General features: G+C 43.0%; 1 protein-coding gene across 4 annotated transcripts in view; it reads right to left on the bottom strand.

Annotated features, from left to right (window-relative positions):
* The window catches only part of MAP4K3 (mitogen-activated protein kinase kinase kinase kinase 3), a 163,476-nt gene that overhangs the window by 63,331 nt on the left and 79,481 nt on the right, over positions 1-20,664 (bottom strand). For 2 of the 4 annotated variants that reach the window (XM_074989288.1, XM_074989290.1), the window contains 3 exons: positions 3,166-3,224; positions 1,327-1,365; positions 986-1,039 (listed from right to left, as the gene is read on the bottom strand). In XM_074989288.1, coding sequence (XP_074845389.1) covers positions 986-1,039; positions 1,327-1,365; positions 3,166-3,224 — 152 coding nt within the window. The remainder of the gene's footprint in view (positions 1-985; positions 1,040-1,326; positions 1,366-3,165; positions 3,225-20,664) is intronic. The other 2 variants (XM_074989289.1, XM_074989291.1) reach the window with 1 other exon arrangement.

The following is a 20,664-nucleotide window of genomic DNA, read 5'->3' on the forward strand; positions in this document are numbered from 1 at the left end:
TTAGGAGAGGGATCTATATTAAAACAGAAAATATCATAATACCACTATATAAATCCACACCTTGAATGCTGCATGCAGTTCTGGTTGCTCCATCTCAAAAAGATATTAGAACTGGAAAAATGTATAAGGAAAAGCTAAAAAATCTTACTAGGGGATGGAACAACTTCTAAATGAGAAAAAATTAAAACGACTGAACTATTCAACTCGGAAAAGAGATGACTAAGGGGGAATATGACAAAGATTTGTAAAATAATGAATGGTCCGGAGAAAGTTAGTAAGAAACAGTAATTTAAATTCTTTCCATAATGCAAGACCACTGGGTCACAATTAAATTAACAGGCAATGGTTTAAAACAAACAAGAGGTAGTAATATTTTACACAACACAGTCAATCTGTAGCACTTATTACCAAAAGATGCTGAGAAGGCTCATAATATAGTTTAAAAAAAAAAGAAGTAGGAAAGTTCATGGAGAATAGGTTGCCAATTGCTATTAACCAAGACAGGCAGGGATGCACCCTGAAGCTCCGGGTATCCTAAGCCTCTGACTTCCAGAAGCCAGGAATGCATGCCAGCGTATGGATTCTACGATGATCGTTCTGTTCTGATCATTCCATCTGAAGCATCTGGCATTGACATTTTAAAAAGAGAGCCTGCTGGGATAGGTATATCACTGGTCTGACCTAGTATGGCCATTTTATGTTGATTTAATTGCAATAATTTAAGAAAAAACAATTAAAAGGCACTGGGAAAGGGCTGCATGAAGAGCTGAATATTAAAATATTAGTGCAATGTTCATGAAAGTCAATGACCAGAAGAAGCAAAACACTAACAAGATGATCCACACAGAGATGACTGTGATTTAGTTACCTTAAACTATATCAGAAGGGGAAGCGCTGTCACACACAGAATACAATTCAAACCGACTGAAATTTTCAGCTACCCACGAATCAGAGCGCAGATGCATCAAAATAGGAAATGACTTACTGTTTAGCATCACTGTCTGCATCATCCTCATCTTCTAAATGTGCCACATGTCCCCTAGGGAAATAAACAAGGTACCATAGCTGAGTGCCCTTCATTAAGATGGCTCTAGCTACTATGAAAGAATTCTGGTACGCACTACCTTCTATACAGAATGTTATGATGTTTTGTATTTTTATTTTCTTTTTCATTATTCTTTAAAGCACAGATCCAGCCCAGACAAATGAGACCTCTCCCACACCTTCTTGGTAAATACAGATGCAAATGAGCATTAGTAGATTCTAACATGCAAGAAATAAATGGAGAAAAAAAAACCACTTCAAAAGAGAAAAATTAAAAGTTACCGCTGATGCAGTTCTTCTTCAACTGATTTTAGAAGACTCCTTCAAAATTATTGAAAAAATTACATTCAGTAACAACTGAATAAACAGTCAGAAAATAAGACAAATACAAAAGTTCTGAATTCAGAATAAGGTACTCTAGTTAATTCTAATATGTCTTTTTTTGTTAGTGAATAATTTAAATGTTTCTATATAGTTGCTGTATACTATTAAACAGATATTTATCTCCACTTACTAATGTACTCCTAACCAGTGTACCTGGCACTCATTTCTCTGCTATTCTGGCTTATTTCAATATTTACCTGTGTAAACTGAAGCCAAGATGCCCAAGATACACAGCACATTATAATAAAAAGTAAGATCGACAAAAAGATTAAATTAATATGGTCAATCACTACTACCAATTTTATCATCTTAAAATTCATATATTTTACAATACCGTTTTTCCCCCCCACAAAATGAAGGTTTCAACATGCTAAAAGTTACAACTTCTAAGCCAGTCAACAAAACTAAGCCCAGCAAATGTTGGTTGCAATGCAAACATCTGCATGCATACATGCAACAAAAGGATAGCTGGACTTTTTCAAAAAACAGAAAATGTCATTGTTTCCTACTGAAAAATAAAAAAATCTGTGAAGGAAATGCAATGCTTATACTTTAATCAAAATACTTATACAGCTTATTATTACAAAGTTATATGTCAAGAGTCTGACTTCAACAGACCGCCATTTTACATATAGAAGCACCATATCAGAGGGGTGGAGAGAGGCTATGATTATCTCACTTTACACAGTTAGTATCTGGATAACCACATTCAAACTGGATCTGAGCAAGCTTTTTCATATAGTTGATGGATCTCCATTCCAAATAGCTAAATGTAGTGCCTTGCATGTTGAATAGTAACAGAGAGGGTCTGTCCCATGAAAGCTCATCACTGAATAAATCATGTGTTAAAGTGCTACATGACCGCTGTTTTGTTTTGTTGGAGTACAGATTAACAAGGCTACCTCTGTTACTATTCCACATGGAAACTGACAGTGTAAAGATTAACTTAAGGAACTCAATGACAAAAATGTAGCAAATAAGTTCCTTACATATGTGCAAACATTTTAAATTCTTTTGTCTTTTCTTTTTCAACAAACAAATCACAAATGTGTAAGTGCATCCCCATAGCTGGTCAGCTGGGCAGTATCTTGCTGTAAGGGAAAGTTTGCCATTAAACAAGCTGATGTCTGCAACTGAAATGGCTGTTACATTTTAGAGGGGGGAGAGAGAGAGAGAGTGTGCGTGTTTGCATGCACGTGCGTGCGTGAGAGAGTCACACTCAGTATCCTGAGAGTAACTGTTCTAACTTTCAGGCCACATCTACACAGCATTCCCTTTTGGTGGAGGAATGCAAATGAGGGAGATCAAATATGTAAATGAAGCTCTGATTTACAAATCTTGTGCTTCATCTACATAATCTCACACGATCACGCTTCCAGAAGAGACTTTTTCAAAAGCAAAAACAGCCATGTAGATGGGGTTCCTTTGGGGAAAAAAACTCCGTTTTCAAAAGAACCCTTCTACCCAAAACAAACAAGCACTTCATTTACATTTTCAATCTCCCTTATTCACACTCCTCTTCCAAAAGACGTAGCCTCAGCTAGCACAATTATTATTTACAGAAGTCAAAAACAATTTAAAGAACTGTACTAATGTAAAAACCACAGGTTTAGCATGTTTTGCTGCATAAAGATCAAGTTGCATTTTTCTACTACATAGCCTGCCACTTGAAATTTAAACAATGAATTTAAGTCTCAATTCAGTTTAATAAACAAGGGAAAATGCCCTTTTACTCACTTATTTGCACCTAAGTAGCAGCCACTCTGGGGACCATGAGCATATTCTAGCTGTAGATCCTACAAATAGAAGAGAAATTGCTTTAAAATGAAAACGACAATAGAGTTAAAGACACATAATCTTGCCTCATTCGCTTCCCTGTATCCAAGCCACACAACAAATTCTGTCCTACTGCCATTTGTGGCTCTAGACACTCATTCAGACACTCATCCACTAAACAAGGGTCCCTTCCAAGCCCCAATTCTGTCATGGCTCACATCTCCTCAAATCCCTCCTTCAAACATACTTCCTTCATAAAGCCATTCAACTACCGATGCATTCTCAAGGAAACACTGAACTTGAGGTGCCTTTCCACTCATCACTATGGGGGGGGGGGGGGAAAAGCTTGTGGAACAAGCAAATGGGCTATGTCTACACTTACCAGGAATGTCAACGGCTACTACGCAATTTTAGGTACGCCAACTGCATACCTAAAACCGATTTTGCAGCTGTTGACATTGGTCCCTGTCTTCACTGCAGAATATCCACAGGAGTGCTCCTCCCGCCGACATTTCTTAATCTTTGCAGCTCGCAAGGAGTTCCAGGGTCAACACTGATCCCTGAATGCACCGTTTCATGCATGCATGAAATGGCGCCCAAAAGATCGAACCTAAGTGCTTGATCTTCCCCAGCTACTGTAGACCTAGCCATGGTGCATTAACCTTCAACTACTCGTACTTCTTTCCCATCCAATCCCCACACATATTGTGAAAGGTATGTCTATATCAAGTAGTGTATCCGTTCTGCATTTTTTTCCAAGAACTCCTCTTAAACTGTAAGATCTATGACCACAAAATTTGCTGTGCAGCTTCCTCTTACCAGAACTTAAACCAAAATCAGGGTTTAGTTGTGCGTGGACAGTCAGAAATGCCTGAAGTCCCAGATTTTGCGGAATATGGAAAGAGAGGAGGCAGAAGGAGGGGGAAAGAGAAAAGGGAGGTGAACAGACAGGAGGGACACGATACCGAGAGTGGCTACTGGAGGCAACTGTAGCACCAAGAGAAAGGCCAACAGGGATGGGGCTCTACTATCTTGTCTACCACAAAGACCGGGTAAGTAGCTTCCCTGCCCCAAACCCAGAGACTTCCCGCCCCAGCTGGCCCTTGGGGATTCTATAGGCTGCAGAAGGGGTTGCTGGAGGTGGAGCAGCTTGCAGACAGCCTGCAGGCCATGGGAAGAGGAAACAGCTGGAGAGGTGGAGACCCCTGCAGCCTGCAAGGGAGGAGGAATCCACTAGAGGCTGGGGGCAGCTCCAAGAGCTTCCCTTCCACAGCTTTGAGGCCAAATGGGAATGCCCCACCAAAGAGGCTGCAGGATTGAGGGGGCCACTGTGTGCTGGGGGTAGCCCCCAGGATGTCACCCCCACAGACCAGTGCAGGGCCAGGGCCAGGGCAGGGGCAGCTAGAGGCCAAGGTCAGACCACAAAGCACCGCACACCTTCAACATGCTGCAGGAGAGGGTGGCCATTACCCCAAGCAAAGACAACCCCTCCCCAGATTAACTGCAGGCTTGGGGGGCAGCAGCACGCTGGGAGCTGCCCCCAGAGTGCTGACCTCCCCCACACAGGCTGGAGGCCAGGGGCTCTGTCGACTGGCCCAACCTCCTGCCCCAACTGACAACTCCCAGATCCCTCCCTCCCTCCCAGGAGGAGTCACTGGATGGGGAGCACAGCCCCAAAGCCCCTGGGAGCTGCTACCACCATGAGAGCAGCATCCTCACGGCCAAGAGGGCCCAGTACTCCCACACTTCCCAGCTCCCTGCCCTGAGGCACCTGCCTTAATTCTGCACCCCCACTTGCCTTGACTTCTATACTCCATACCCTCTACCTTGAGCCCTTACCAACTCTGACCTAGACCACCCATCCTCCTCACCTCTGAACCCTCACTCCAGCCTCTTTTGGAAAATACCAGCACTGAAAATAGTATGCGTATTTTTCATTTATTTTCAAAAAATGACTTCAGTTATAGAGCTGAACAATGCTGGGTACATCTGCTAGTACCTTCTATCTTGAGCTCTTCAGGGCAGGGAACCTGTCATGGCTGTCACATAAAATTGGTGCTGTCCACATACATTTACAGGGACTACTGCAAATATCTTAGCTGTTTTGGATGTTAAGGCAACAAATAATTTAGGGACAATTACCATACAGACATTTATTTTCTATGATTGTACATGACTGGAGGAGATATAATCAATGCTCCCTCTAATATTTTCTATCAATGTACTATTTTTTCCATCCATGTGCATAATACATTTTTATGTGCACCAGAGAAAGTATGAATGGGAACCAACCATAAAAAACACAAAACTTAGCCGTGGGCACTCTGCTAATCAGCTGGGCAGCATTTGAATTTCTTCTGAGTGGTCACACAAATACACAGCTTGCAGGGAACTACTGGATATAACAGAGGGCTATAATGTCATGACTGATACGGAGAAAGTACACAAGGAATGTTATTTACTCCTTCTCCTAACACAGAAACTAGGGCTCACCACATGAAGCTAGTAGGCAATAGGTTTAAAACAAACAAAAGGAAGTAAGTATTCTTACACACAAACCAGAGTCAGTCTGTGGAACTCCTTGCCAGAGAATGTTGTGCAGGCCAAGACTATAACAGAGTTAAAAAATCCAACAACTAGATAAGTTCTTGGAAGATAGGTTTCTCAATGGCTATTAGCCAAGGGGGGCAGGAAAGCTGTCCCTAGCCTTGGTTTGCCAGAAGCTAGGAATGGGCAACAGGAGATGGATCACTTGATGATCACCTGTTCCGTTCATTCCCTACGGTACACCTGGTGTTGGACACTGGTGGAAGACAGGACACTGGGCTAGCTGAACCTTTGTTCCGATCCAGTGAGGCTGTTCTTACATTCACTCTGACTGCTCTAGTCATGTTCACACTGACTGCTCTCGTCAACACTGCAAAGTCCACTGCCCAGAGGTCACACATACCAGAAGCCTACCCTCCCCTTTAAAGCCCCATGGGATTTTTGAATTTCTTTTTTCTGACTGACAGCTTATGGAGCGTACCTAGCAGCTATTTGCTGTGGAGTGCAACTGTATAGCTGCCCACACAAGCTACACACTCCAGTTATGTTCCAACAAGAGATATTGATTCTTCTAGACCTATAAGGAAAATAAGCTGGACAAGAACAGGTATAACCAGCACTGAAACATGGACACCTACGAGCCAATTGCTCAGGGGAATCAGAAGAAGGGGTACTACATAGGCTAGTAATACTGTGGCACAAAAGCCAAATAGCTACAGCTCCCATACCAGAAGACCAACAAATGACCTGATGCTAAGTCATAGACTTGCTGCTTTTATTATGAGCTGTGTGACACACTCAGCAAAGACCCCATTTCCAACCTGCACAATAATGACATCATCACCGAGGCATCCAAGTAACAGGCCTTTATCAAGAATGGTGAGGGGGAGGAGGAGGATGGGTAACTACTAGCTCCATCTGCACTGGGAGCCAAGATCTATTCTTGATTACACCACAGTCCAGCCAGTTGAGCACAGGCTAGCCCAATGCAAGGGAAGGAACCTAGGATAAATTCTCCATTAGAGGAATGTGTTCCCCAAGCTCTGGTCCCATATGACCATAATCTTTCATTAATTTACTTCAGCTAGATCAAGTACTTCATGACTTACAGATTCACAAGTATGTTTGTTTGGAGCTCACAGCTGTTAACTTTTAACCACAGAAAACATCCTTGTTGGCAGTGGGATGATCCCTTGTAAGCTTAGCAGAATGCACATAGGTTCTTTTATTATTTTAATGTTCTTTTCTCTTTAATGCTTTTAACTTAAGAATAAATGTACTTGAAAGAGCTGTATGATAACTTGTTGCTATGGCAATTACACTGTTTATACCCTTTGAAGAGTATATAAAAGCAAATCAGGCCTGCTCAAGCAGTCAGATTTTGTTAGGGACATTCAGTGTAGGCAAGGAATCACAGAGACTAGAAATACTGAGGTCAGGAGGGAAGACAGACATGTCTCCATCCAGGAGAGATGATGGCTGGGGAGCTAGAACCTAGAGTGTATTTCCCTTCTACAGTACAGTAGACCAACTTAAATGATTTTGACTTAAGTGTTTCTTGCAATAACGCGAGTCAAAATCGTGATTGGTGGGGAGCATGGAAACTGACCAGTGCTGCTGCAGTGGTCAGTTTCCTGGCTCCAGCCAGTTGCAGCTCCCACACCTGACTTCCCTCTGCTTGTGGGAGCAGGGAAACTGACCCATGCAGCTGGAGCCAGGAAACTGACAAGTGAAGCACTGCTGATCAGCTTCCCAGCTTCTGCAAGTTGAGGGGAGCCAGGAAACTGATGAGTGCTACTGCGCCTGGCTCTGGGCTCCCTGCTGGCCATGGGCAGAAGCAGCCAGGCACAGCCAGGACCAGGGGACCCTAAGGCCGCAGAGCCCCTCCCCCACCTGGTACCAACTTATGCAAAATTTGACTTGCATGTGGTTACCCAGGAACACAACCTATGCATAATTCAGGTGTCTACTGAATTCTTGCTGGACTGCAAAAGGGAAATACAGCTACCCTGATTTGTGACACCTCTAGGCACTATACAGCTATCTAAACTGGGAGAAATTTTTCACCTTAAGTGAAAAGCATTTTGAATATAAATGCTAAAAGCATAAGACAGAAATTCTTTTAAATATGGAAAGCCAGGGTCCTAAGCTGGACAGAGCTAAATGGTCTGCTTTAATTTACACTTTGAATAACATGACAGGATACATTCTGCAGAAGTGACAGAAAAGTTAATATGAAAAAATAAGTAAACCTCTACAAGAGATCCTTCATCTGTCACTAATGGTTATAAGCCCTGAAATAATTTTTTTTATGAAAGATGGCATCTGTCAGTGTTACTTATGCTTATATATTTTAAAAAGGACAAATCCTTTGTTTTTATCCAATTTACTACCCTGCTGTCTGCAAGCATTACTAGATTATGTTTTCAAAGGGCATTTATGTTCTTCACTTCCTGTTCTAAACTGCTGTATGGTGTTCCTATTTGCTTTTGAAACATCACTGTATTTCGCTCAAATGTGACTACACTTCGTTACTGGGTAAAGTAATTCCTTATGTGTGCTAAAAATCAACCAGTGGAGAGTAAGAGTACAATATGGTGGGGGAGCTAATTTAGCTATAACTAATCTGGAAAGAGATCTTGGAGTTATTGTGGATCGTTCCCTGAAAACATCCACATAGTGTGCAGCAGCAGTCAAAAAAGCAAACAGGATGTTAGGAATCATCAAAAAAGGGAGAGAGAATAAGAAAGAGAATATCTTATTGCCTTATATAAAATCATGGTATACCCACATCTTGAATACTGCATATAGGTGTGATCCCTCATCTCAAAATAGATATATTGGCATTAGAAAAGGTTCAGAAAAGGGCAACTAAAATGATTAGCGGTTTGAAACGAGTCCCATAAGAAGAGACCAGAACTTTTCATCTTAGAAGAGACTAAGTGGGGATACGACAGAGGTATATAAAACTATAGTGGTGTGGAGACGGTGAATAAGGAAAAAATATTTACTTGTTCCCATAAGAACTAGGGGGACACCAGGTGAAATTAATGGGCAGCAGGTTTAAAACAAATAAAAAGAAATTCCTAACACAACACACAGTCAACCTATGGAACTCCTTGGAGGAACTATGGAGGCTGTGTAACTGGGTTTTAAAAAGAGCTTGATAAATTCATGTAGGTTAGGTCCATTAATGGCTATTAGCCAGGATGGGTAAGGAATGGTGTCCCTAGTCTCTGTTTGTTACAGGCTGGAGATGGATGGCAGAAGAAAGATCACTCGACCATTACCTGTACAGTTCACTCCCTTTTGAGGCACCTGGCATTGGCCAGTGTTGGCAGACAGGACAGTGGGCTGGATGGACCTTTGGTATGGCTGTTCTTATGTTCTTAAGAGTTTGTAAAGATTGAGATTTGGATAAAATCCATATCCTCATCTCCATCCAAATGCTCTGAGTTTATTACTGAGTTCATAGCTGATGAACAAAAACAGGCAAATAGACACACGTACAGATACCTACTGCACACTATGTACATTCATCCTCTCATCTAACACACATAAGGTGACAATATCAACCAAATGGCACTAATTCCTTCCTTTCTTAAGTGTCATGCCAACTGGTGTAGGCGATCATGGCCCTCCACCCGTCTATTCTGAGTGCTTTCTAGCATTTTTACATTGCTTCCGCACCATAACCAGGAAGTAATACTATCCCATAATTTCTTTCACTGCCTACCCCTACCCCATTTACCATCTAATTTCCCCATCATTACCAGGTATTCAAGTCCTAATTTCTTCATTACATGTCCTATAAACTTTGCTTGCCTTGTCCTTGTTCTCACTAGCAACGATCTCCCATACTGTGCTTCAATCAAAACGGACTCATTCGTCCTCTTAGCTGACCATGGAATATGCAACATCCTCCTTAAAAACCACATTTCGGTGGCTTCAATGGACTTCTCAACTTGCTTGCTGATTGCCCACGCTTCAGCCCCACACAATAATATTGGCTCAATATAACATCGCAAAACTCTTTTCCTAACTTCTAATGATAACGACTTGTTAGTGAGGATACTCATTCTCTGGAATGCAGACTTGGCTTGTGCAATTCTGCCTTTAACTTCCGTTGTACACCTACCATCTGAAGTGATATAACACCCCAAGTATTTAAGTTTAGTCACCTGACGTACAACTATCCCGTTTGCACTTATGTCACACCTTGGCATACCTTTGCTTTTAGTTATTACCACTGATTCCGTTTTTGCAAGGTTTAAATTAAGTTCCTTCAGCTCTCTTTCCCTATTAACTACATTGACTAATTCTTGAAGATCCCTTTCATTTTCTGAAATTAAAACTGTATCGTCAGCATACCAATATTTAACCCAGGAAGACCCTCTATTTTTCACATAATCCTTTCACTATACAAATTAGAAAGATTTGGCGAAAAAACATAACCCTCTCTAACCCCCCTTTTTATTTTCCTACAGTCACTTAGTTCGCCACCCATTCTTACAGCTGCTGTTTGATCCCAGTATATATTCCAAATTATTCTTAAATCCCTTCCATCTATGTCCAGTTCCTCTATGATTTTTATCATTTCACCGTGCTTTACCCTACCAAATGCTTTCTCAAAGTCTATAAAGCATAAATATAGGTCCTTTTGTACTTCTAATGCTCTTTCTATTGATGACCGTAAGATGTAAATAGCATTGGTAGTCCCTTTACCTTCTACAAAGCCACACTGTTCTTCAGAGATAACTGATTTTATCCTATTTCATGCCCTATTCCTGAGGATTTTCAAGAGTAGTTTGGTAATGTGGCTCATGAGACTTATTGTCCTGTTGCTCACATTCAGTAGCCCCTGGTTTCTTCGGTAAAGCAATGAAAACTGACTTTGATAAGTCCACTGGGATACGATCTGTATGGTATATTTCATTTAAAAGTTTTGTAACTACATCAATACCAAAGTCTTCTAATGCCTCAATCATTTCGCTCGTAATACTGTCTGGTCCAGGTGCCTTGCCTCTTTTCATGCTTTTTAAAGCTTTCCTTACTTCTGCCTGAAGTATCTGTGGACCATCTGCAATCTTACTCAAGATGTACTTTTCAGGCCTTACATCAGCGTATAGTTCTCCTGTGTATTCTGACCATCCATCTAGAATATCCAATTTCTCTGTTGTTATCTTGCCGTCTTTTGATTTCAAGCAGCCAGATGATGAGCATGATCTTTTTCCTGTTACCTCCTGGATGCACTTACGCATCTCTTTTGTACTGCTTCTATGCTGCTGTTCTATTATCTTACACCGCTCATTTAGCCAATTCTCCTTCACAATATTACATTTTAACACTATTTTCTTATTCAATTTTTCATATTCATTTGTTTTCCTCTTATTTAGTCTCCTTTTGTCAATTAACTGCAAAACTTTCCCCATCATCTTCTTTGAGTCTCTTTTCTTTATTGCTATGCTCTCTACTGTGGCAGCCTTAACTGAATCCCTCAGTGCTTCCCATTGCTTTTCGACATCACTTAGGTCTCCTAAGGCACTAAATCTATTCTTAACAGCTATACTGAATTGCTCCTGAACTTCTTTATTTGTTTGCAGTAACTTTAGATCCAGTTTTACGTTTCTCTCTGCTCTTCTGATTCTCTTTAACTTCGCTCTCAGCTTTCCTACCACTGGTACACGATCACTATAGCAATAGGCACCCGGCATCGCTTTAGCTGATACGAGAGCATTTCTGAATCTTTTATCTTCTGCACAGAGCCTTTCTATGTCACCATGGCACTAATAAAGCACATGAATGTTAAACACTAAAACCTGAGCCCTGTGTTTCTGAAATATTGTGAAATATACAACCATCAGCAGTGGGATATGGAAATTAAATTTTCTTCATACGATGCACAAAATTTCCCAAATTGCACTCTATTCTGAGCACTTGGTTAACAGCAAACCAGGACCTATTGCTGGTATTATGTATAACGGAAGTTCTACTTAGGCCACAAAAACCCCACTTTTAATGAGAAGTGTGTGGGCATCTACTTATAAAATCTCAATATAGTGGATAACGGTAAAGAAAAATTATGCAGAAGCATGAATCATGCATTCCAGGGAGGAAAATCTTTTTTCTTTAAATATTAAATAAACATCAAAGATGGGTACATTTGGAGAGTATGGCCATAGTGTGAAATTCCCCCTGAACCAAATCACACCTTCAACACTTGTCATGTGGTCTTAAGCTTACTGTAAGAAGTCCTGGGATGCCCAGCCCTTGGCCTAGGCGGCCACCACAAGGATTATAACACCGGCTTGCACTCAGTTGGGGGCGGTCAGCAGTTCCCAGTACAATACAATACAGGCCCCAGCCCTCAATCTAGGGCGGGGCAGCAGTTCTCAATAGCAATACGGTACCGGCCCAGCCCTCAGTTCAGGGCGGGACAGCAGTTCACAGTTACCCCAAGGTCCCGGCCTGGCTCGCAGTTCAGGGCGGGGCAGCAACACAAGGGTTTGAGCACAGGCCCAGCCCTCAGTTTGGGGCGGGGCAGCAACACAAGGGTTTGAGCACAGGCCCAGCCTCAGTCTGGGGTGGGGCAACAGCACCAGAGTCTGAGCGCAGGCCCAGCCCAGGCTGGCCCTGTCAAGGAGTGGGGTAGGGGGTCGCAGGCCCTCCCACTCCACTGCGACCCAGCCCGGGGCCCTGGGGGTTGCTCACACACGACCACGGCAGTGGGGATCCAGAGCACAACACACTGCCATGGGCTCGGGAGCGTCGTTCCCCGGGCCACTTCCTACCTCTACCTCCACTGGCAGAAGGTCCCAGTACATCTGGTCGGGGCGTCCCTCTAGGTCGGTCTCCTCCAGGTCGTCCACCTTCAGAGGCTCCAGCCAGTCGCTCATATCAATATCATTGGGGTAGTCTGGCGGCGGTAGCAGAGGGGGCCCGAGGCGATCGTGGGCCTGGGGGCTGTAGGGATCCACCGGGATGCTCGGGCAAACCGCTCCTGGGGCTTCTTCCAAGGCGGGGAGTCTCCGCCGGCGCGAAGGTCCTGGCAGGTCTGGGAAGTCTGGGTAGTCCCCCTGGGGCATCTGGATCCGGGGTTGTTCGGGGCCGCTGAGGGCTTGCTCCTCCGGCCTGGCCAGGTGGCGACAGGCCCTCTGCCCTTGGCGGCAGGGAGCTCGTGCAGGTGCGTCCTCCCTGCCCAGAGGCTCAGGCTTTAATGGGTCCCGAGCCCTGCCCTTGCCTCTTCTAGCCCTGGGCCCCACCCTCTGAGGGGCGGGCCTCTGGTGTTCTGGCTCCGGACCCGCCCACCAGGGCCTCTGCGCAGCCTCCTCGGCCTCTGCGTCAGCAGGAGGCCATACTGACTCACTACACTTACACTATTTCAATTCCAGAAAGTGCAATGTGTGTCATGTAGTATCTTATCATGTAGGAGCTATCTTTGTAATATTGATTTTCTGCTAATTTTATACTCTTAATTCTGAACATATTGATTGTGTAGGCATGAGCTGTACATAACAGTTTACTTTCTCATTTACTTTTAATTTAGCTTTCCAACAATTGTATTTGAATATGCATATGAACCAACAGTTTACATTTGGATACTGCATTTAACTGTAATTAAGTGGTCAGTAATCAGATTTGGAAGTATAACACTTTGAGATTAAATGTACTACTTGCTGGTAAGGTAACAGAATCAGAATCACAGAGCTGGAAGGGCCCTCAGGAGGTCATCTAGTCCAGCCCCCTGCTTCAAGCAGGATCAACCCCCACTAAGTCATCGCAGGCAGGACCTTGTCCAGCCGGGACTTAAAAACCTCAAGGGATGGAGAATCCACCACCTCTCTCAGCAACGCATTCCAATGCTTCACCACCCGCCTGGTGAAGTAGTTTTTCCTAATATCTAACCTACACCTCTCCCTCTTCAACTTCAGACCATTGCTCCTTGTTCTGACACCACTGAGAACAGCTGCTCATCCTCCTTTTCAGAGCTCTCCTTCAGGAAGCTGAAGGCTGCTATTAAATCACCCCTAAGTCTTCTCCTCTGTAAACTAAACAAGCCCAAATCCCTCAGCCTCTCCTCATAGGTCTTGTGCTCCAGACCCTTAATCATTTTTGATGCCCTTCGCTGAATCTGCTCCAGCAAATCCACATCCTTTTTATATTGGGGGGCCCAAAACTGGACACAATATTCCTGATGTGGCCTAACCAGTGCCAAATAGAGGAAGAACTTCTCTAGATCTGCTTGAAATGCTCCTCCTAATGCACCCTAGTATGTCGTTAGCCTTCTTGGCTACAAGGGCACACTGTTTACTCATATCCAGCCTTTTGATCCACCATAACCCCTAGGTCCCTTTCCATCGTACTGCTGCTGAGCCAGTCAGTCCCCAGCCTGTAACAGTGCTTGGGATTCTTCTGCCCCAGGTGCAGGACTCTACACTTCTCCTTATTGAACCGCATCAGATTTCTTTCGGCCCAGTCCTCCAATTTATCCAGATCCCTCTGGATTCTCTCTCTACCTTCCAACGAATCTACCTCTCCCCCTAGTTTTGTGTCATCCACAAACTTGCTGAGGGTGCAATCCAGTCCCTCATCCAGGTCATTAAGATGTTGAACAACACCGGCCCCAGAACTGAGCCTTGCAGCACTCCATTTGAAACAGACCACCATCCAGATATTGAGCCACTGACCACTACCCGTTGGGCCTGACCACCAAGCCAGCTTTCTATCCCTCTTATAGTCCAAGGATCCAATCCGTATTTCCTTAACTTATGGACAAGAATGTTGTGGCAGACCATATCAAAAGCCTTGCTGAAGTCAAGGTATATCACATCCACTGACTTCCTCATGTCCACAGAGCTTGTTACCTCGCCATAGAAGCTAATCAGATTGGTCAGGCAGGACTTGCTCCTGGTGAATCCATGTTGGCTACTACTGATCACTTTCCCCTCTTCCAAGTGCTCCAAAACGGATTCCTTGAGGATTCCCTCCATTATTTGCCCAGGGATTGAGGTAAGTCTGATGGGTCTATAGTTCCCTGGATTGTCCTTCTTTCCTTTTTTAAAGATGGGCACTACATTTGCCTTCTTCCAGTCATCTGGTATCTCCTCTGATCTCCAAGAGTCTTCGAGGATAATGGCCAAAGGTTCACCAATGACCTGTGCTAATTCCCTCAGTACCCTGGGGTGCATTAAATCCAGACCCGTGGACTTGTGTGGTTTTTCTAGATAGCTCAGAACTTGTTCCTTCCCCACAGATGGCTGCCCTCCACCTTCCCATACTGCATCTTCTAGGACCGTCATGTGGAAGTTGACTTTATCCATGAAGACTGAGGCAAAAAAAAGCATTGAGTACTTCAGCTTTTCCTGCATCATCTGTCACTAGATGCACTACTCCCTCAACCAGTAATGGCCCCACACCTTCTCAGATAACCTGTTTATTGTTCACATGCCTGTAAAAACCCTTCTTGTTACTCTTCACATCCCTTGCCAGCTGCAGTTCCAATTGTGCTTTCGCCTTCCTGATTACTGCCTGGCATTCTCCAGCCATATGTTTATACTCCTCCTCAGTCAACTGTCCACGTTTCCATTTCTTATATGCATCCTTTTTGAATTTAAGCTGACTAAGGATTTCCCTGTTAAGCCAAGCTAGTTGCCTACCATGTTTGCATTTCTTACCATGCAGCAGGATTGTTTATTCCTGTGCCTTCAGTAAGACTTCTTTAAAACACTGCCAGTTCTCTTAAACTTTTTTCCCCTTCATCTTCATTTCCCAAGGGATCCTGCTCATCCATTCTCTCAGGGAGTCAAAGGCTGCTCTTCTGAAATCAAGGGTCTGTATGTTACTGCTCACCTTTCTTACTTTTGTTCGGATCACGAAATCTGCGATCTCATGGTCACTGCAGCCCAGATTCCCTCCCACTTCTATTTCTTTTACTAGTTCTTCCCTGTTTGTGAGCAGCAGGTCAAGTTGTGCACGGCCCCTGGGTAGTTTCTTCAGCACTTGTACCAAGAAGTTATCCCCAGCATTCTCCAAAAACTTCCTGGATTGTCTGTGTGCTGAGTGGACAATACAAAATGGCCTAAACTGTTCAAAGGCAATCAGATGATGCTGAATATCTGCCATTAATTTAATGTCTACATTTTTTCCAGTCTCCCAAGTAGAAGAATAACTAATAATTCTTAGCCTCACATTCCCCCATTCAGGATAATGCTTACTGATTAACACATCATCGAATGCCTTAAGTCCTTATTTTATTAAAAATGAGCTTAAACTTTTCAGATGATGATGATAGGTTTACAAGGCGAGAGATACTAGTCTTCAAGGACTTTAATAAGCACACAAATAAAAAGGTCACAGCCAATCACCATGCAGGAATTTTGTAAATTATTATTGCATATCCACAGTTTTTCTTCTCCCCTTGTTCTGCAATTTCTTGCACAACCTTATATAATGAAGAGAAGTGTATCAATTTTGATTGGCTACTGTAATCCCTCTGCAGTGCCTGGCTCATAGAATCAATCTTTTAAAAACAATCTCTCAGAAACAAAGTCAGCTGTCTCAAAATATAACTCCCCTTGTCCATAACAGAAAATTTGCACAAAAGGAAAAAGATCACACCAAAGAAAATGTAGCTATTAAACTAATGGAAAGAACAACAACTTAGGGTCCTGTGGATTTATTCCCCCTTCCTATTTATTTATGTTTCCACTGAGAAAAATTTCAAGAATCTCCTCTCTCAATCCACTTTTGCAACATAACGTAAACATGGTTATTCTAGGGAGAAGACACTTGGCTTACAATGACAGACAAGGAGTGGTGGAAAAGACAAGATGGCACAAGGAGGAGGGAAATTAAAAGGAATAATGGGAAGGACATAGAAAAAATCCCCCAGCAAACCTGCTCTCTAACCTATTTGCCCTTCAACCATTTGACAGTACATTAGTTGTGTTCCCTTATATTTAACATTTAAATATTTAGTTTACAAATACACTAACAACTTAAATGATTCATCAACTTGGTAATAACTATATCCCGGAATACAACATTCCTTGGCACTGACCTCAAATTATTTGTTATAAATAGTTTGACCTTAGGCAACAGTTTCTTCAGTCTGGGGCACATTTACTAAATCATAAAAAGGAAGCTACTAATGTAAATTAGACCAAGCGTATCAGACCATTTGCAACGTACAAGAGCATAGATTCCGACGGAAATTTAAACCTCTTGAGTTCGTGACCACAGCATTTATTTTGTTCATTTAGAAATTCATAACCTAACTGAAAACAGTCATTATAATCTGACATTTGGCCTACCAGGTTAAATACCAGTTAATTTATCAGTTTACAGTTTATATTTTAAACATGTAAAAACAAAAATCACTCAGTATAATCTAAAAACACTTAATGTTTCTCTACTACAAATCCTTCCACAACAAAACAAAAACCAAGACTGCAGATTTATTGCTAAGAGAAGCCTCCTATTTATTTTTAGTGGTTACAATGAAATGGGATATGAACCTTCACATCTCAAGCAGGTGAGGAATCTTCTGTAAAAATGATTTTTCAACTGAAAAATGCAGTTTCCACAAAATGGTATTTTTCCCTTGGATTGTATTTTTTTTCAGGTGGGAAAGCTGAAATGAAAGATTTCATTGTGAGCTGGTTTGACCTGAATCAGGTATTGCCAGTTGTTGAAGTGACCCCATGCTAACACACAGGAGTACAAACAATCCCATTTTTGCTCTATTTCTCTCCTGGGGGGCAAATTCCTCAACTAGAGTACATCGTCCACTGATTCAATGCAGTCTCATCCCAGACCAAGTGGAATGATGAATTATGCAAGTCACATGGCTGCAGCTGTATCATGAGAGTTCAGTCCTCAGAGGAAAATGGAGGCATAAGACCTAAGCTACAACTTCCACAAGGCAATGCACTAGTAAATGGAACTGCAGTTTAATGCTGAACTTACTCTAAATCAGGATCTCAAACGCAATTTACCTTAGGGCCAGCTCCTGTTCTCAAATCCTCCTAGTGGGTCACCAGGCACCTGTGTCTGGGAGAGCTCCAGAGGAGGGGTGTATGTGTGTGTGTTCCTATATGCATGTTTGAGAGAGAGAGAGAGAGAGACACACACACACACACACACTCCCACCCACCCTGGCCCCTCCTACTGACCCACATGCACCCCCCACTCCCACTGTGCATCCCTGGTCCCACCTTCTGCCTGTGCAATTTATCCCCTGCCATGCTCCCACCATCCCAACAGGGCCCCAGTGCCATCACCAGCAGCACAGTGAGACTACAGCGGCTTTGGGTGCTGGATCTGTGCTGCTGCCAGCACCTACCTGTGGCCCAGGAAAGGTGTATTCACAGCTGTCCCATCCTTTGGTATGGCCTTTCTGGGTCCCACAGTGCCTGTCCCAACCATCTTATGGACATGATGGTCCCCCATGCTCAGGTTAGCCTGTGGGGTCCTGGATGCACTGGGTCCAGGTCAGGACCCCCTCTACTCACTGCGGCAGCAGGAGCCCAGGGGAAGTGGAGTTATGCAGTAGGCTGCTCCGCTCTGCAGCCATCTCCCAAGCCAACCTGTGCTGGGACTGGGGTGTGCTACTTCCCACTTCTGTGGTGAAGCCAACTGACCAGGCTGGCCTGTGAGCTGGTAGCAGAGCAGACCAGAGGCTGCTATGTTGCTTCATCTCCCTGTGCCTTCTGCCACTGTTGTGAGTGCAGGCTACCCACCTTCCTGGCTGGCCCAGGCCAGGACTCTGGTAATCCCTCAGGGGAGGGCACTTGAAGGAAGGGATGCAATGTGGGGACAGGGTGGGGTTGAACCAAGAGGAAGGGTATGAACCCCCTGGTCCTCCAGACCTAGGGCCACAGAAGTTAGGGATTCTTGTTCCACTGGATGTGTTGTGTGCAAGCTGGATTGTGGTACTGTGGAGCCCACAGATGGTCCCCAGGCTGTGAATTCAAGACCCCTGCTCTAAATGAAACTTTCCTGGTCAGTTCACCAAATTACAATGAAACCTTTTGATTTAGCAATATAAACACTTGGTTTTTTTTTAATCAAAATGCTGCCAAGCAGACAAATGTTTTGCCATTTCAAACAGGACATTTCACTGCATGAACAATTTTACTATTTCGACTTTTTGTAATAATGTGCATCTAAAACGAAATATTGAAAGATGGGCATTTCCCCCAGGATGAAAATTGTTTTTGCTCATCTTTACTCATGACATCATACATTTGATAAATTGTCTACATATATACTTGAATAAAAGTAATAGGTGAAGTATTTTAGGACTATTATGTAGACTGGGCCTATTATACCAATTCAGCGTTTCCCAAAGTGTGGTCTGTGGCCCAGTACCAGTCCTTGGAAAAAAATACCGGTCCTTAGAAAATACACAAATTATCGCTATGTACTATTATTATTGTGAATAAATAAAAACAGTGAAAATTTATTCATTTTTTTTTTATACACATTTATGTTTTTGGGCTGCAAAAAAAGATACTGAAAAAAACGGGTTCCAACTATATAAAGTCTGGGAAACCCTGTACTAACTCGCATACAATTCTAGGACTTTCTCATTAGGACTATAGAGCCAAAAGAAAGTGAACTGTCTTGCTTCAATATTAACTCGGTACAATGTCTAAAAGTCACTGTTAAACAATATTCACTGAGAGCAAGATTTGGAAATTATTCTTCAAACGTATACTTTTGAGACCCCAAGAATCAATGCATTGGTTTTAAAGGACAAACAGGAATCTTGATTTAAACTATACACTGGCCTTTCTATACGACTTAAGTGCTAGGGTGTGCAAATTGCCAGCCCGCAGAGTGAGTAAACAAGGGTTGCACAGCCTGGAGTGGGATTCTTGTGTTCTCAGCAGGCTGTAGTTTAGGGTGAACTTCCCCCAAGGCGCACAGATAAGACTATCTTGTGCTACCTGGAAGCAGTACTGATTCACTCTGTACCCCTTGGTAAACACAAACCGCACAGTCACCAAAAAAAGAACAGTGATCTCCAGACAGTAACAAGCAAAGTACATATAACTACACCCCCCCCCACCATCACCAATAATTAGGAAGGCATCAACTTAGCTAGGTAGGGCACTGGTAGAAGACTCTGCATTCCCTTACAGCGCTAAAAGAAGGCATGGAGAAAAGCCTGGGCTGGAGATTTCCTGACAGATACACAGTCTCTTCTCAGCCCACAACATAGCTACTAACAAAGTAATAAGTGTCCTTATCCCTGAATGGGAGGACTTTTGGAAATCAATACAGGATCTCTTAATATGGGAACCTATGGGAAAACAGTGGAATATGAAGCCATTTCCAAAAAAGTAGAATTGACCACAAAGTATTTTAGGGCTGTAATGTCACCTAGGGAACACTAGCTCACTTCCTTTGAACAGGATGTGTTCAGACAGAAGGGAAGGAAATTTCCTAAGGAATGATTTCAGAGCAATTCTAACAAACTGCTTATCTGTGAAAGGCAGAAAGAAGGTTCTTTATACAAGCATCTGCCTACTCATTAATTCTTTGAACAAAGGTGATAGAAATAAGGAACATCAGTTTAATAGAAAGATAATGGAAAGCAGCTTTTGCCAGGGGCATGAAAGGAGATTTGTTGAGAGCATTCAGAATGAAATTAAGGTTCTGTTCTGTTAAATGATTTTGACCGAGGGTTTGCAGCATTTAGCAGCCTGGAAAAAGGCAAGTGATGTGAGGATGCAGAATTAGGTTGTCAGATCATTTAGTCAGGAAATGAGAATGGATCTCTGACATTCAAGAGTGTTATAACTCAGCCCTCTGATACAGCTGTCTAACAAAAGAGGTGTGCTTGAGTTAGGGGGCCACTTCTCGTGTAGCGCCCACTAAAGAAACAGCAAATTGCTGTAATATGCT

The sequence above is a fragment of the Carettochelys insculpta genome, chromosome 3 (assembly GCF_033958435.1).
Source record: "Carettochelys insculpta isolate YL-2023 chromosome 3, ASM3395843v1, whole genome shotgun sequence".
Classification (NCBI taxonomy): domain Eukaryota; kingdom Metazoa; phylum Chordata; order Testudines; family Carettochelyidae; genus Carettochelys; species Carettochelys insculpta.